Source organism: Schistocerca nitens, chromosome 2 (assembly GCF_023898315.1).
Source record: "Schistocerca nitens isolate TAMUIC-IGC-003100 chromosome 2, iqSchNite1.1, whole genome shotgun sequence".
NCBI lineage: Eukaryota > Metazoa > Arthropoda > Insecta > Orthoptera > Acrididae > Schistocerca > Schistocerca nitens.
Genome location: NC_064615.1, coordinates 1,066,799,585 through 1,066,816,806, shown reverse-complemented (window position 1 = coordinate 1,066,816,806; position 17,222 = coordinate 1,066,799,585). Strand labels below are relative to the sequence as shown.

General features: G+C 43.6%; 1 protein-coding gene across 2 annotated transcripts in view; it reads left to right on the top strand.

The window, feature by feature from the left end:
- The window catches only part of LOC126237448 (sialin-like), a 191,648-nt gene that overhangs the window by 60,348 nt on the left and 114,078 nt on the right, over nucleotides 1–17,222 (top strand). Inside the window, exon 1 of one of the 2 annotated variants that reach the window (XM_049947577.1) lies at nucleotides 14,049–14,193. The exons of the other annotated variant lie outside the window; for it this stretch is intronic. Within the exon in view, the coding sequence (XP_049803534.1) occupies nucleotides 14,115–14,193 (79 nt within the window). The 5' untranslated portion in view covers nucleotides 14,049–14,114. Of the gene's footprint in view, nucleotides 1–14,048; nucleotides 14,194–17,222 lie in introns of those variants that run through there. 2 annotated transcript variants of the gene reach the window in all.

The window sequence follows — 17,222 nt, the reverse complement described above, 5'->3', positions numbered from 1 at the left end:
AATGGCGATAGGCTACAATCCGACCTTTATCAAAGTCGGAAAGGTGATGGTACGCATTTCTCCTCCTTACACGAGGCATCACAACAATGTTTCACCAGGCAACGCCGGTCAACTGCTGTTTGTGTATGAGGAATCGGTTGGAAATTTTCCTACTGTCAGCACGTTGTAGGTGTCGCCACCGGCGCCAACCTTGTGTGAATGCTCTGAAAAGCTAATCATTTGCATATCACAGCATCTTCTTCCTGTCGGTTAAATTTCGCGTCTGTAGCACGTCATCTTCGGGGTGTAGCAATTTTAATGGCCAGTAGTGTATTAATTTTATTCTTGACTGTGCCTTACTCAGGCATGTTATAGTAATTTTATGCTTCTGAAGAAGGCTAGATTAATTTAGCCGAAACCTGGTAAAGACCGGAAAATTTGTGCAACTGAGGCTGATTCCTTAAAATATTTGTCTATCACAGTTGCTGACGGGGCTGCAATATGCTAAAAATTCCTACTTCCGTCTCACTGCTGTGGCCAACGATGCTCAGATAGCAAGGAGCATCTTTGGTGGTGTCGATAGCAGGCACCAGCGCTACGCCTATCGACTACACCACTTAACTGTAATAAAAGGCGCTTTCACGCTGTATAGACTGTAATGTACAAATTGCAGGAACAAATGCCCTTTGCAGTAGTGTTGATACCCATTGATCTCCGACAGTACCCACATCTGTAGACTGGCTGGGAAACGATTTCAGTCCAATAAATAGGTTAGAGCAGATGCGTATTTTATAGACTTTCAAGACAGCGTTTCTAGGATGGAATTTGCTCACTCGAAAATCACTGCGCAAACGCAGCGACCTAAAAGGGGACTAGAAAATTAAGAACACTTTTGACCTGAAAGGAAAACCCACAGTGCTTCTCTGTCAGACAGAGAGAATGGCTCACACGGCATTCTGTGGTACACGATGTGAACACTCATTGTGAGAGTTGACTCCAGTTGCAGGTCACAATATCGGAAACAAAACTATGTACAGGTACGTCAGGAAGATGGCACCTCTGAAACGCACAGTTCAGTGTCTGCAAGGTTTACACTCTCGACTAAGGTCTGAATCAAACGACATTGCAATGTTACGCTCGCTGTCTATTTAATATACCGGTACTCTTATGTATCCCAGAATAGAAAATGAAAAGAAAACGACGTGAATGTTTGACTAGTGGGACACGTTACATAGACGACGAGAAAGAGCTTTTGCGCAGCACTGTCCTTTTTTACACTTTTTGGATTCCAATCGGTGCGAGCTTTCATCTGACTTGCATTCTTTATCATTCCGAGCATATTTACGACCCATATGAGACGGCATCTATCATTATTTTGTAATTTTCAGTTTAATACCGATTTTCATTCACATTCCGGCGAATATTATTCACTTTCTGTCCTAGTAGCGCTCAGCAAGCTCTTCACAATGGCTCCGAATCAACGTCCTAGCCAAACACGTTTCCACGCTACACCAATTTATAACTTCACTCGAAGCTAATTCGCAATAATCACGCACATGCGCCTAGCTGGTACAGGCTAAACAAATACGAGGGTAATCCAAAAAGTAAGGTCTCCTATTTTTTTATAAGTACATAGACCTGTTAATTTCTACAATAGTTTACATCAGTTTACAGCTTGAACATTTAGCTATTTTTCGACATAATCACCATTTCAGTCGATGCATTTTTGTAGACGCTGTGGCAGCTTTTGTCTGCCCATGTCATACCAGCTCGCCGCCATGCTGTTCAGGAAGTTATGAACCTCTTCTTTCACCTCGTCGTCGGAGCTGAATCGCTTTCCGCCCAAATGTTCTTTTAACCTAGGGAACAGGTGATAGTCACTGGGCTCCAAGTCATTGACTATAGGGTGGGTGGGTGATTATGTTCCACTGAAACTGTTGCAGGAGAGCAACGGTTTGCCGAGCGATGTATGGGCGAGCGTTGTCATGGAGAACGTGTACGCCCTTGCTCAACATTCCTCTTCTCTGGTTCTGAACTGTCCGTTTGAGATTTTTCAGAGTCTCACAGTACCTGTCAGCGTTAATTGTGGTCCCAGCGATTCAACTCCGACGACGAGGAGAAAGAAGAGGTTCATAACTTTCTGAACAGCATGGCGGCTAGCTGGTATGACACGGGCATACAAAAATTGCCACAGCGTCTACAAAAGTGCATCGACAGAAATCGTGATTATGTCGAAAAATAGCTAAATGTTCAAGCGGTAAACTGATGTAAACCATTGTAGAAATAAACAGGTCTATGTACTTATAAAAAATAGGAGATCATACTTTTCGGATTACCCTCGTACTCTGCAACAAAAACGTACATACATCATCTATCCATTGTCGACTAAACCATAGTTTACACATCACTAGCTCGTTAATATTAGCAATCGAGAGTGATGGCATTTTGTCGCACAAGAAAGTTAGACCAAAGAGCGAATACAAGTTTTCACGAAACAACAGTGTTGTGAAATATGGAAATTTCACGAGAAAGTTTTCGTTGGATAATTTTTAAGATTTTTCGTAAAGGTGAACCCTAACAACAGTGCTTCGAGACGTTTCATTCAGAGTCTGATAATCTCTCACCTAGAGGGTTGACTGTTTACAATATGATACAACACTGTTGAAGCTTTCGTGATAACCTGATGACGTACTGCGTGGTGGCTTTCGTCTCGGGATCTTGGGCCGACATTTGCGTAATTATGCTTCCGACGTTTCGCCGGCGCGACTGGCTCTCATAGTCGAAGATTCATCCTCCATTGCTGGTGGCAAACATCTACAACATTGCTGTGCAGAGTTTCGTGATAATGTCGTGCTTTCGGCAGCCACTAATTTCGTGAAGGTCGGCCAAAAACGGGTGATATTCCAAGTAACAGCGGTTCAAATGGTTCAAATGGCTCTGAGCATTACGGGACTTAACATCTGAGGTCATCAGTCCCCTAGAACTACTTAGACCTAACTAACCTAAGGACATCACACACATCCATGCCCGAGGTAGGATTCGAACCTGCGACCGTAGCGGTCGCGCGGTTCCAGACTAAAGCGCCAAGTAACAGTGGTGATGTGCGTAACATGGCTAAGGCCGGTATTACACTATCAAATTTCTTTGTCAAAGATTTGATCAAAGATGTGATCCAATATTCCGTCCAATATATTTGACAAAGATCTTTGACATAGCGCTAGAAGGGGTATTACACTGTCATCAAATTTTTCGTCAAAGTTCAAGATGGCTGACAACAACTTGTTATTAACTGCAGCAGTTGTACGTACCCCAATTGCATTGTGTGCACATGCGGAAAAGAAGTGGGGGAAAAATGGAACCATACATACGAGGTTGACAGTCTTAAAAGTCCTAGGATTACAACTTGATAATAAATTCAGTTGGTAGGAGCACACCACAGAACTGCAGACATAGGCAACATAAAAGTGAAAAAGCTTGCGTACTTTGCCTACTTTCATTCAATAATGTCATATGGGATAATATTTTGGGTTAAATCTTGAAGTCAACCAATAGTTTTCAGAGTCCAAAAGCGTGTAATACGTATTATTTGTGGAGTAAATTCACGGACGTCCTACAGAAACCTCTTCAAAGAACTGGATATACTAACTACTGCCTCTCAGTATATTTACTTCTTAATGAAATTTGTCGTAAATAATATATCTCTTTTTCCAACAAACAACTCAGTTCATACATACAATACCAGGAACAAAAATGATCTGCACAAGAACTTAAAAGCACTTACTATAGTTCAAAAAGGGGTCAACTACTGAGGAACACTCATCTTCAATAATTTGCCAGGAAACATAAAAAATTTAGTTAGAAATAAAGATCAGCCTGAAAAACTTACTACTGGCCAACTCCTTCTACTCCATTGGCGAAATTTTTAATAGGAACAAATGGTGTATTGTATTTATTCATACTATTAGTATTGTTATTTCAGCTTAAAAAAAATCGACATGTTCCACATCCACGAGGATCTCCTCAGCACGGATCTATGGAACGAAAAACTAATCTAATCTGGGTGAAGCCGTGGGTTTTACGACGACACGATAAAAGCATTCAACAAAACTTGTTACGTGAGCTTACAGTGGAAGACGTCAAGTCGTACATCAATTACTTAAGAATGGATGAGCATACATTTCTGTATGTGCTCAATGAAGTGTATCCTCATATCACAAAGCACAATATTCACTTAAGAACTGCTACATCTTCAGAAGACAGGCTCACTGTAACTCTCCCATTCCTTGCTACAGGAGAGGGTTATGTTAGGTTAGGTCAGGTCAGGTCAGGTCTCCAATCTTCTTAATCTATTTTTGTATTCATGGTGCCTCACGTTGTAAAGTGTCTCATCAGCTTCAGACATCTTTATTAATTTTGTAGTTGTCGGCACACACCAATTGTATTTACCGGCAATGGTTATAAAAACACTACAGACGACAGAACGCTGCAGCGATGCTAGCGCTCCATGTGGTAACATGTCACATTGCAGTGAACAGAAGACAAGCGGTTTCTTTGATCAAATATACAGCGAGGCCCTAGATTTGATCAAAGATTGGACGACGTTTGACAAAGTCCCTATTACACTATCAAATATCTTTGACAAAGATATTGGACAAAGATATTGGACAAAGAAATTTGATAGTGTAATACCGGCCTAAGGGTGATAGGCTTATGACTCGTTATTGTTGTGGTGGTGTTCACTCTGAAGACTGGTTTGATGGAGCTCTCCATGCTACTTTATCTTTAGCAAGCGTCTTCCAACCTACATCTTTTTGAATCTGCTTACTACATTCATCTCTATGATTTTTACCTCCCACACTTCCCACCAGTACGCAATTGTGTAAGAACGTATCGTATCAACAGCCCCCTTCTTTTGGTCAAGTTGTGCTACAAATTTCTTGTCTTCTCAGTACTTCCTCGTCAGTTACTTCAGCATTCTTCTCTAGCACCACACTTCGAAACCTTCTATTCTCTTTTTATCTCAACTGTTCATCGTCCATGTTTCACTTCCATACATGGCTATATTCCAGACAGGTACCTTCAGAAAAGACTTCCTAACACTTAAATCTATATTAAATGTTAACAAATGTCTCTTCTTCATAAATGCTTTTCTTGCCCTCGCCAGTCTAGATAGTTACTTGGTCCCCAAATAGCAAAACGCATCCACTGCTTTAAGTGTCTCGTTTCCCAATCTGTTTCCCTTAGCATCTCCTGATTCAAATCGACTACATTCCATTGCCCCTAGTTGTGGTTTTGTTTAAGTTCATCTTATATCCTCCTTCCAAGACACTGTCGATTACGTTTAAATGTTCTTCCAAGTCCTTTGCTGTCTCTGACGGAATTACAATGTCATAGGCAAACGTCAAAGATTTTATATATTCTCCCAGAACTTTAATTCCTACTCCACATTTTTATTTTGTTTCCCTTACTGCTTGCTCAGTATATAGACTGAATACCGTCAGGGATGGCCTACAACCGTGTCTCATTCCCTTTCCAACCACTGCTTCTCTTTTAAGCGCCTGGTTTCTGTACAAGTTGTAAATAGCCTTTCGCTCCCTGTATTTTACCTCTGCTACCTTCAGAATTTCAGAGATTATTCCAGTCAATATTGTCAAAAGTTTTCTCTCAAGTCTACAAATGCTATAAATGCAGGTTTGTTTTTCCTTAATCTATCTTCGAAGTTAAGCCGTACGGTCAGTACTGCCTCGCGTGTTCCTACATTGCTACGGAACCGAAACTGATCTTTCCCGAGGTCGGCTCTCACCAGTTTTTCCATTTTTCTGTAAAAATTTCGCGTTAGTATTTTGCAGTCATGGCTTATTAAACTGATAGTTCGGTAATTTGCATACCTGTCAGCAACTGCTCGGTAATTTTCATACTTGTCGGCAACTGCTTTCTTTGGAATTGTAATTACTGCATTCTTCTTTAAGTCTGAGGGTATTCGCTTATCTCATACATCTTGCACACCAGACGGAAAAGTTTTGTCATGTCTGGCTCTCCCAAGGCCATCAATAGTTCTGACGAAATATCGTCGACCCCGGGGCCTTGTTTCGACTGAGAACCTTCAGAGTTTTATCAAATTATTCTCGCAGTATCATATCGCCCATCTTATCTTCATATACGTCCACTTCTCTTTCTATGATGTTGCTTTCAATTTCATGTCCATTGTATAGACTCCCTATATACTCCTTCCACCTTTCAGCTTTCCCTTCTTTGCTTAGGACTGGTTTACTATCTGAGCTCTTGATACTGATGCAGCTTCTTCTCATTATCCCAAAGGCCTCTTTAATTTTCCTGTAGGCGGTGTCTATCTTTCCCATAGTGAAAATGCTTCTAAATCCTTACATTTGTCGTCTAGCCATGTCTCCTTAGCGATTTTGCACCTCCTGTGAATCTCATTTTTTAGACGTTTGTTTTCCTTCATTCGCTGCATATGACTTAAGGCATCTGTAAACTATCAGACTTGTTTGTCAAATTCCGTTTCCCATTCACGGCTTTGTCAAACGTGAGCCGATTAATATCTACCAAAGTAAATACACTCCTGGAAATTGAAATAAGAACACCGTGAATTCATTGTCCCAGGAAGGGGAAACTTTATTGACACATTCCTGGGGTCAGATACATCACATGATCACACTGACAGAACCACAGGCACATAGACACAGGCAACAGAGCATGCACAATGTCGGCACTAGTACAGTGTATATCCACCTTTCGCAGCAATGCAGGCTGCTATTCTCCCATGGAGACGATCGTAGAGATGCTGGATGTAGTCCTGTGGAACGGCTTGCCATGCCATTTCCACCTGGCGCCTCAGTTGGACCAGCGTTCGTGCTGGACGTGCAGACCGCGTGAGACGACGCTTCATCCAGTCCCAAACATAATGGGGGACAGATCCGGAGATCTTGCTGACCAGGGTAGTTGACTTACACCTTCTAGAGCACGTTGGGTGGCACGGGATACATGCGGACGTGCATTGTCCTGTTGGAACAGCAAGTTCCCTTGCCGGTCTAGGAATGGTAGAACGATGGGTTCGATGACGGTTTGGATGTACCGTGCACTATTCAGTGTCCCCTCGACGATCACCAGTGGTGTACGGCCAGTGTAGGAGATCGCTCCCCACACCATGATGCCGGGTGTTGGCCCTGTGTGCCTCGGTCGTATGCAGTCCTGATTGTGGCGCTCACCTGCACGGCGCCAAACACGCATACGACCATCATTGGCACCAAGGCAGAAGCGACTCTCATCGCTGAAGACGACACGCATACGACCATCATTGGCACCAACGCAGAAGCGACTCTCATCGCTGAAGACGACACGTCTCCATTCGTCCCTCCATTCACGCCTGTCGCGACACCACTGGAGGCGGGCTGCACGATGTTGGGGCGTGAGCGGAAGACGGCCTAACGGTGTGAGGGACCGTAGCCCAGCTTCATGGAGACGGTTGCGAATGGTCCTCGCCGATACCCCAGGAGCAACAGTGTCCCTAATTTGCTGGGAAGTGGCGGTGCGGTCCCCTACGGCACTGCGTAGGATCCTACGGTCTTGGCGTGCATCCGTGCGTCGCTGCGGTCCGGTCCCAGGTCGACGGGCACGTGCACCTTCCGCCGACCACTGGCGACAACATCGATGTACTGTGGAGACCTCACGCCCCACGTGTTGAGCAATTCGGCGGTACGTCCACCCGGCCTCCCGCATGCCCACTATACGCCCTCGCTCAAAGTCCGTCAACTGCACATACGGTTCACGTCCACGCTGTCGCGGCATGCTACCAGTGTTAAAGACTGCGATGGAGCTCCGTATGCCACGGCAAACTGGCTGACACTGACGGCGGCTGTGCACAAATGCTGCGCCATTCGACGGCCAACACCGCGGTTCCTGGTGTGTCCGCTGTGCCGTGTGTGTGATCATTGCTTGTACAGCCCTCTCGCAGTGTCCGGAGCAAGTATGGTGGGTCTGACACACCGGTGTCAATGCTTGTTTCCATTTCCAGGAGTGTATTTCCACTCAGAACCGGTGATACCATCAACTTTCTCCGAACAGAAGTCAAACTTTCAATAATATGTTAGAATTAGTTCGGCATCACGGCTAATGTTATACGGTATCTATCGTAGAACCTCTTGTAGACCGCTATTGCAACAGTTGAGCAGTGTGACAACTGCTTCACAGAATAGGAAAAGAAGACACGGCTATACCAAAATCTATTCAAGTTTCTCAACGATTATTCTTAACTCTGAGATATCTGGCAACTTGTGTAGATTTCGAACAGTGACGAGGAGAATATTCCCAATGCCATAACCATATTTCCCATTTCCCAGAAAATTCGTTCAGTGGGTGAGAAGACAAAATAAGCGAACAAATAAAACTTCCAGGCAGATTAAAACTGTGCGCCGGACCGACGCTCGAACTCGAGACCTTTGCCTTTCGCAGGCAAGCGCTCTATCAACCTTTTTTTTTTTTTTTTTTTTTTTTTTTCGCAGAGGGCGGACAATCTGCACTCTGACCGAACACGCTGACACGCTGAGCTACCGTGCCGGCACAAACTGAGCTACCAAAGCACGACTGACAACCGCTCCTCACGTCTTTACTGCCTCCAATACCTCGTCTCCTACCTTCCAAACTTCACAGCTCTTCTGCGGAACTTGCACTCCTGCAAGGAAGGATTCTGCGGAGACATGCCTTACTTAGCCACTGCCTGGGGGATGTTTCGAGAACGAAATTTACACTCTGCAGCTGAGTGTGCGCTGATATGAAACTTCCTGGCAGATTAAAACTGTGTACCTCAGTTGGTAGAGTACTTGCCCGCGAAAGGCAAAGGTCCCGAGTTCGAGTGTCGGTCCGGCGCACAGTTTTAATCTGCTCGGAAGGTTCATATAAGCGCACACTCCGCTGCAGAGTGAAAATTTCGTTCTGGTAAGCGAACAAATGCCTCTGCTTATTCTTAGAAACTCGACCGTTTCTGAAGAAACGATCGTCGCAGTTTTAGATGTAATTTAGGTGCCATATTAGGCCCAATATACTCAGCCCAACTCGTGGCACAGTGACTAGCATCTCAGCATCTCATTTTTCGCGTCCCGTGTTCGAAACCAGAATATTGTCTTCATTTATTTAAGTTTTTTTCCGTTTACGTAGAACGTAACAAAACGTATGTTTCTTATCAATTTAGGGGAGACAAAGGAGTTATATTAATTATAAAATTACAACTGGGTTTTACAGTATCATACATTTATTATGTAATACATGCGTGGATTGTGTTTTTAAACTCTCATATTCTTATACTTCATTCTTGCATCAATTCTTAATTCTTATACTTTATTCTCATGTTTTTACTTCAGGAAAATTTGGTACACTCTCTTGGATGATACCGATCGTAGAAACATTCGAAACATAGAAATTCCAAACAACATGAGCATCGCGCGGAGGTAAGTTTGACACAGCAACGTTTCTTCGTATGAATCTCACTCGAGAAAGAAACGTCGTTAACACTGTTGAAGATTTGACGCGTTGGGCGATAATTTCACAGCAAACCACGCATAGCGGATCACTTTTCCGAAAACTGCCGCTTCCGATTGATTATTAATCCAGATACACTACAGGAATTACACTGAAAACAATTTCAAATAATTTTTCCATTCATTTATTTTTTTTCTTTTTTCTTTTCTTTAATTCATTCAGCAGACATACAATTAGTAGACGAATACGACAACGTTGAAAACATTCACCTGGTAATTTTGTACGGACGTGGGTAGATAAATGAAAAACAAAAATAAAAATAATAGGTTTCGAACACGGGGCGAAAAAGTATGGACTCGCCAGGCAAGACGCTGTGCCACCGCTTCGACTGGACTGGTTGATTGCTAAAAGGCACACTAATTACCTCGAATACTTTGACCATCGTTTTTCTCAGGAACGCTCGAATGTGTACGGATAATCCGAGACGCGTGTTCGCTTATTTTGACCCCTCTTCCACTGAGTGAAGTTTCTGGTAAATCGGGTTATGGCACTTGCCGTGTTCTCGCCGCGAGTGATGATATTTTGGAAACATGTGAAGCAATAAATGAAGGGTTAAACGAGAATATTATTTTGTTGCACTCTCGCTTGTACGCTGTGTGCATACCAGTGCTTATTTTCTAAAACTTTAGGTGCCGGAACGCACCTCTTCCAAGTTTGCAACGCCCCCCCCCCCCCCCCCACACACACACACACATAAATTCCGATTTATAAAATTATTGATAAAACTTACAAGGAAAAATCATTTTTTTACAAACCGTTGTTCTGAAATTCAAGTTTTTGAAACTTAATGTAATACAAGGGTGAGTCAAATGAAAACCTTAAATTTGTAATAACAAATCGAAATTTCGCGCCGTTATCCTGTAAGTTGGTAAGCGTGCTACAAACAGCCTACAGTATGGCCTGTAGGTGGCAGCATAGTGCAGATGCACACATACCGTCGCAGTATCATTATAAATATGGCCGCCCCACTTGCGACTTGCACCAGGGAAGAACAGCGTTCTGTTATTTGGTTTTTGTGTAGTGCAGGTGTGAAAGCTGTTGAAATTACTCGACGAATGAAGGTTCAATACGGTGATGCATGTTTGTCACAGCAGCAAGTCAACGAATGGAGTAGGAAGTTCGCAAATGGTGTGACTTCAGTGGAAGATGCTCCTCGTCCAGGTCAGGCACGAGTTGTGACTCCACAGAACATTGCAGCAGTTGAAGCCATAGTGAAGGAAAACCGCCGAATGTCACTGAATGGCATTGCAGCATGTTTACAGATTAATTATGGGTCAGCACACCACATTGCGCATGATGCGCTCGAGTTTCACAAAGTGTCTGCAAGATGGGTGCCACGGCAGCTGACTCCTGAAATGAGAGAACGACGTGTTGATGCTTGTGAAGAACTTCTTCGGTGCTTTGAACGAGAAGGTGATGGCTTTCTTGCAAGAATCGTTACTGGCGACGAAACCTGGGTTCACTTCCACCAATCGGAAACGAAGTGAGCGAGCAAGGAATGGCGTCATTTCTCGTCACCAAAACCAAAGAAGTTGCGAACAGAACCATCAGCTGGGAAGGTTACGCTGAATCTCTTTTGGGACGAAAAAGGCGTCTTTTTGGAGCATTACATGCCTAGAGGGACCACTGTCACCAGTGAATCATCCACAGATCTCCTAAAAAATCATCTGCGGCCTGCAATAAAATCAAAGCTACGTGGATTGCTGTCAGCAGGTGTCCTTGTGCAACATGAAAGTGCAAGGCCCCACACTGCCCGTACAACAGTTGCAACAATCACAGACCTGCATTTTGAGTGTCTTCCTCATCCACGATACTCACCAGACCTTGCTCCAAGTGATTTCCATATGTTTGGACCACTCAAAGACGCAATGGGGGGAAAGATGTTCCGTACAGATGAAGAGATACGCCACGCGGTGCATGAGTGGTTGCGCGGACTACCAATATATTTTTTTTCTAAAGGAATTTATGCTCTTTGTAAGCGCCGGAGGACTTGCATTGAGCGTGGGGAAAATTATGTTGTAAAGTGATACAGCTTTGTACCACTTCTGCACAATAAATAATATTTAAAAAAACATTTAAGGTTTTCATTCGACTCACCCTCGTATAAATAACAGCCGACACGAAGATTAGCGATATGTGCCGATCACAACTGCGAAACGAAGCTCTTCTTTCCTTGTGTATATTTCACACACCACACACACACACACACACACACACACAGAGAGAGAGAGAGAGAGTGAGAGAGAGAGAGAGAGCACCTCGCCTACGTGTACTATTTTAAATATCTAGTGCCGTGTTACGGTCAGTTACAAAAAAACCCTCGGAGGTGCCGGAACGCCGTTCCGGCCGAAATTAAACTCTGCCGTAGATTGCTGATTTTTTTTTATATTGTCCATAATTATTTGATTTTAGTTTCCATAATTGTGGTAACTAACGACGCAAGGAGATAAACAGCAACAAAGATTCGTTTTCGCTCAAACAGTGCGGAGAAACACCCTACAGTCTGCAATCTCGAAAACCCGTGAGCAACTGGCTTTTATTTGACAAATGTTAAATGTACTCGGCGAAACCTGCTTGTCATATCGGCCACCAATCAAAATTGCTCTCAAATACGACAGACACAGTCTATATTGACAAACACGTCCGACAAAGCAGCACACTGCCAAATTATTTGACGAACATGTGAAGCTTGGCAAATTATTTGATCGTGTACGAGAGTCTTTACGGTATTATTGTGGCGTTCTTAACCCTGTTGAAAATTGTAGTACAAGCGATTTTGCGTGAACATTTAGCTGTGAGAAACATCTAGCCCGATAGAATCTGTAGAGTTTTACTGTGGCCCAGGAACAGGCTCGCGTCAGTTCACATAAGGAAATGTCCAAAAGTATTAGTAACCTAGACGTGTTCGTACGGGCCGGCAACTGAATAGCAATCAACTGTCGCGAAGTATAGGAAGGAGTGTGTCATGGATATGATACGCGAGTTGGGGTGGCAGTCATTAAAACAAAGGCGTTTTTCGTTGCGGCGAGACCTTTTCGCCGGCCGTTGTGACCGAGCGGTTCTAGGCGCTTCAGTCTGGAACCGCGCGACCGCTGCGGTCACAGGTTCGAATCCTGCTTCGGGCATGGATGTGTATGATGTCCTTAGGTTAGTTAGGTTTAAGTAGTAAGTTCTAGGAGACTGATGACATCCGATGTTAAGTCCCATAGTGCTCAGATCCATTTGAATTTGAGACCTTTTCACGAAATTCCAATCACCAACTTTCTCCTCCGAGTGACACCTACCTAATAGGGAAAATCGTTCATCGTAATAAAATAAGAGAAGGGAAAGATTTCAGCGTTCTTCCTTCTCGCGCTCTGTTCTGGAGTGTAACGTTAGAGAAAGAATATGACAGTGGTTCGCTGAACAGCCAGCGGTTTTGCCTTAGTGGTCACACCGGTTCCCGTCAGATCACCGAAGTTAAGCAGTGTTGAGCTTGCCCCCCCATTTGGACGGGTGACCGCCTGGGTCTGCCTAGATCTATTGCCAAGTGGGGTGTGTTCAGACCCGGTAAGGAAAACTGAGGAGCTACTTAACTGAGAAGTAGAGGCTGCAGTCACGAAAACTGAAAACAGCAAAACAGCTGGGAGAGCAGTGTGCTGAACACGTGGCCCTCCGTATCCGCATCGAGTGACAATTACGAGTTGAGGATGACATGGCGACCAGTCGGTACCATCGGGCCTTCAATGCCTGTTCGGACGAAATTGGTTTTGGTTCAGAAACCCTCTGCCAGGCACATATGTGTACTGCAGAATAGTCATGTAGATGTAGATCACCAGGCAGTAAATGCAGTGTAAGGCAGTTGTCAGTGAACACCGTGATGGTTCCTTTCAAAGGACATGACGGACTTCCTTTCCCACCCTTCCCTAATCCGATGGGACCAATGACCACGCTGTTTGGTCCCCTCCCCCAAAACTAACCAAGCAACTCATTTTTCAGTGTGCCCAACTGTCCAAAGAGCTCTCTAGAAGAGGTTCTACGATGGATAACACATTTTATCCGTTGTGCAATAAATACTTTCGTGCTCAGTGAAGACTTGCCCCAAAATATGATGCCGTAAAAAATTACTGAATGAAAACAGAAATAGCCAAGTCAACTTACCGACGTTTTCATCTCTGTTTCTGCCGTTCCGAATAATAGAGAGTTGCAGAGCTTAGATGTTAACGGAGCTCTGTGACTTGGAATTCGGGCTCTTATCAATCTCAACATCAAATATTTGCAACAGATCTAATTATCACTAGATGCTAAAACACGGAAGCATAAATTAGTTTGATAATTGAGGTGTGAGAATTACGCGCACAGTCGACCCACTTCCAGCAGCGTAACCTGTTGTGCAACTTGTCTCTGTGTGATCGGTGAAATGAACTTTGCCGACGCGTCGGACGCACGGCGCATGCGCGTGCCGTATAGAGACACCGCGAGGCGGTGTCGGCGTTCGTGACCGATAAGGCCCGCCGCGGACGCAGAATCAACAGAGACGGCGAGCCTATAGGAACGCGGCCCAATTAGACGCTAGGGCTAGCCGTTACGGCCAGTCTGCGGCCATGGAGGCTGAAGCAGAGGCAAGGCCGTTGACGCAGTGTCCTGGAAAGTCCGGAGGCGGTGGCGGTGCCGGCGCGCCAGGTGAGTCTGCTGTTTAAGCCAGTTTAATGCGAACGACTTTCTGGTTAAAACCGACTCCTCGTTTTGGGTGTGCGTCCCGTGCCTGCGTGTAAATCAGCCGCCAACCATGTCGCAAGTGGATCAGCGACAACAATGATCAAATTGACTGTGCCGAGTGTGGAGTTCTAACAACCTTGAATATACTGCAGTCTGCGCATGCGCGGAAACAGTGGAGTGTGGCGTCGTACACTAACATCGGAAGTTGACACATTCTCGCAAAGCGCTCTCGAACTAAAGCGTCTTCGTAATCTTCATTGTGTTGTTTGCTTTGTTTTATCGATATACTGCAAACGTTGCACGATGGCATGATATTTTGCCTACTAGCTTTCTTCCAGAAGAGAGATGAAATGCGAGGTGTGATCAACTAACAACGGGAACTTTATTTTTTCTTCAATAATCACTTATTCATCATCAACTTTGTCCCCTTCAAACTAATGCCCCCCAGTCATAATGCACTTGTGCTAGCGCTTTATCCTACCTTGGAAGCGCTTTTTAACTCACTTTTCGTTATAGTCTTCAGATCGTTCAACGATTCCGTTTTTGTCTCATCAGTGGTGGCAAAACGTCGTCCTATCACGGTTCACTTCGACACTCAGAACAGAAAGAAGTCGGACTGGGCTATGTCCGCCTAAGTTGGTAGCTGGAGCAACATAACGGTTTCGTTTTTTGCCAAAAAATAAAAAAAATCACAAACAGGCATTGAGGCGTGAGCGGGTGCGTTATCGTGTTGCAATTTCCATGAGTAGTTTTTCATAATTACGGTCGTTTTCTTCGGATTCCTTCACGCAAACGACGGATAACTTAAGGTAGTATTCCTTATTGACCTTACGAACACAAGACATATATTCTGTGCCATTGTAATCGAAGAAAACAGTAAGAAGAAACTTCAAATGTGATCGAATTGTCGAAATTTTTTCGGTATTGATTCTTCAGGCAGTTTCGATTGGGCATAGGTTTTAGTATGGTTTCGTAACTAGTTGTCTAAGCGACGTTGTTTTTGGTCGATAGACAATTTCGGAACAAACTGTTTCATTCCAAAACATCAGAAAAATTGGTTGGAATGAGTAAAAGAATATGCTGACATCATCAGCAAGCTCTCTGATGGTAATTCGTCAATTTTCTAGAACCATTTTCTTTACTTCTTCCACATCTTCGTCAGTAATTGATGAGCTAGGGCGTCCAGGGCGATCATCGTCTTTAACGCCTTCTCCAACCTCTTTGAAACTTTTATACCATTCGGAAACTCTTGTCATACTCATAATAGATTCGCCAAAAGCCACAGGCAACATTTCGAATGCGGTGCTGCACTTTATTCCATTTTTCAAGCAAAATTTAATGCTAATTCTCTGATGCATCTTTTTCGAAAGTAAGACTTTGGTGAGCACTCCAAACACGTTTGACCTTTCCGATCAACAGTAAATTAAATATTAAGAACAGCTGAAAATGCATACACACATCAGGTACATGTGCAACAACAAGATGAATGAAAAATTTAGAAAATCGGACTATAAAAGCCGTGAAATTAAAAAGTTCTTGTTTCTTTTTGATCACATCTCGTATCTGAAAGCAAAGAGGTATTTTTGCTTTACAAAAGAAGAAAAAAGTAAAAGGCTGCACTGTGCATAAATTACGGAAATAGGTAAACTCTTTTCGGTGAAAAATGTTTAGTGAAAAAGAAAAATATGTTTAACAAGGAAAACAGTTTTCTATTTTATTTGACATTAGAAATAAAAAAAATACAAAAGGTGAAGTAAAAAGGCGCAATTTACTGCCTTCTAAATATTGTTTGATTTGTTTAGAAGTACTGTACACATTTTCTCGAGGAATTAATTGTAGATGTTTGAAATGTTTTGGACAACACTTTTTCTGTGAGTGTGAAGAATTTACCATACGATCTTTTCCAAGAATATCCACTGTGAATTTTGCTTTAGTCATTAATAAACTTTATTTTCATTGCATGTTCCCACATACTGTTACTATGTAGCGTGTGTCAAGAAGGGCTTCACAACTTGGAAAATTTGTATAAACTTATTTAAATGACTTATAGACGTAGTCTTGGTGTCATCTTGAAGGACAATAGATAAAGTGTTGACAGGTAAGACGTCCGGGATTTCTTAAATGTCGGCTTACTACATAAGTGAATGGGCTGAGGTGCGCCAATTGCATGGTCTCCACATTCACCGGACCACACACCTCTTGACTTTTTTTGTGGGGAATCATCAAGGATACTTTGTATGTTCCACCGTTACAGGCTTATCTATCTGAGCTCAGAACGGAAACCTGCCCCATAATTGAATAAGTTACGCCTGAAGTGCTGCAGCGAGCTTGGCAATAAATCGACTTCGGATAGGATGTGTGCTACATAACCTTTTCACTTATTTAGGTACCTTATGCGGTAAAAAATCTTGATATATTTTCTATAAAATGACACCAAAAGCATGCCTGTAGGTGAAATGGCTAAATCAATACGATTTTTCAGTCTTTTTTGATATACTCTGTACATCGATTTTCTTCGCTTATAACCTCACTTTCTCCATTCCGGTGCCAAACTGCACAGCAGGCAGTTGTCTCAACGAACGCAATTTCGGCGCTGGAGTGTAAACGTTAACAAATACTCGCGAGATGTGAGCCCCACAAAGCTACCGCGCCTGCTCGTTATAACCGGTTTCGTCCGCTTTTATGGTATATGCACGGCTGGGCCACAAATGAAAGTGACAGAAGCGGGAGCTACAGATGGCCAACCGTCAGCAAGAAAACATTTTTGGCGCGAGTCGCTTAGAGGCATGAGCCATTTACGTTAGCGCAGGGCTTAACAACTGGCCGGTTTTGAGCGCGAGTACTCGCGTCTGCTCAGGCACTTGCTCGCGAGCAGGTGCAAGGTCGTGGAGTAGGGAGGGAGGGGAGGGAGGGGAAATGCGCGCGCATGTTTGAATGTGATCTCGCGTTCTTAGCAGATTTAACTAGCCATCTGAATGCTTTGAACATTTTAC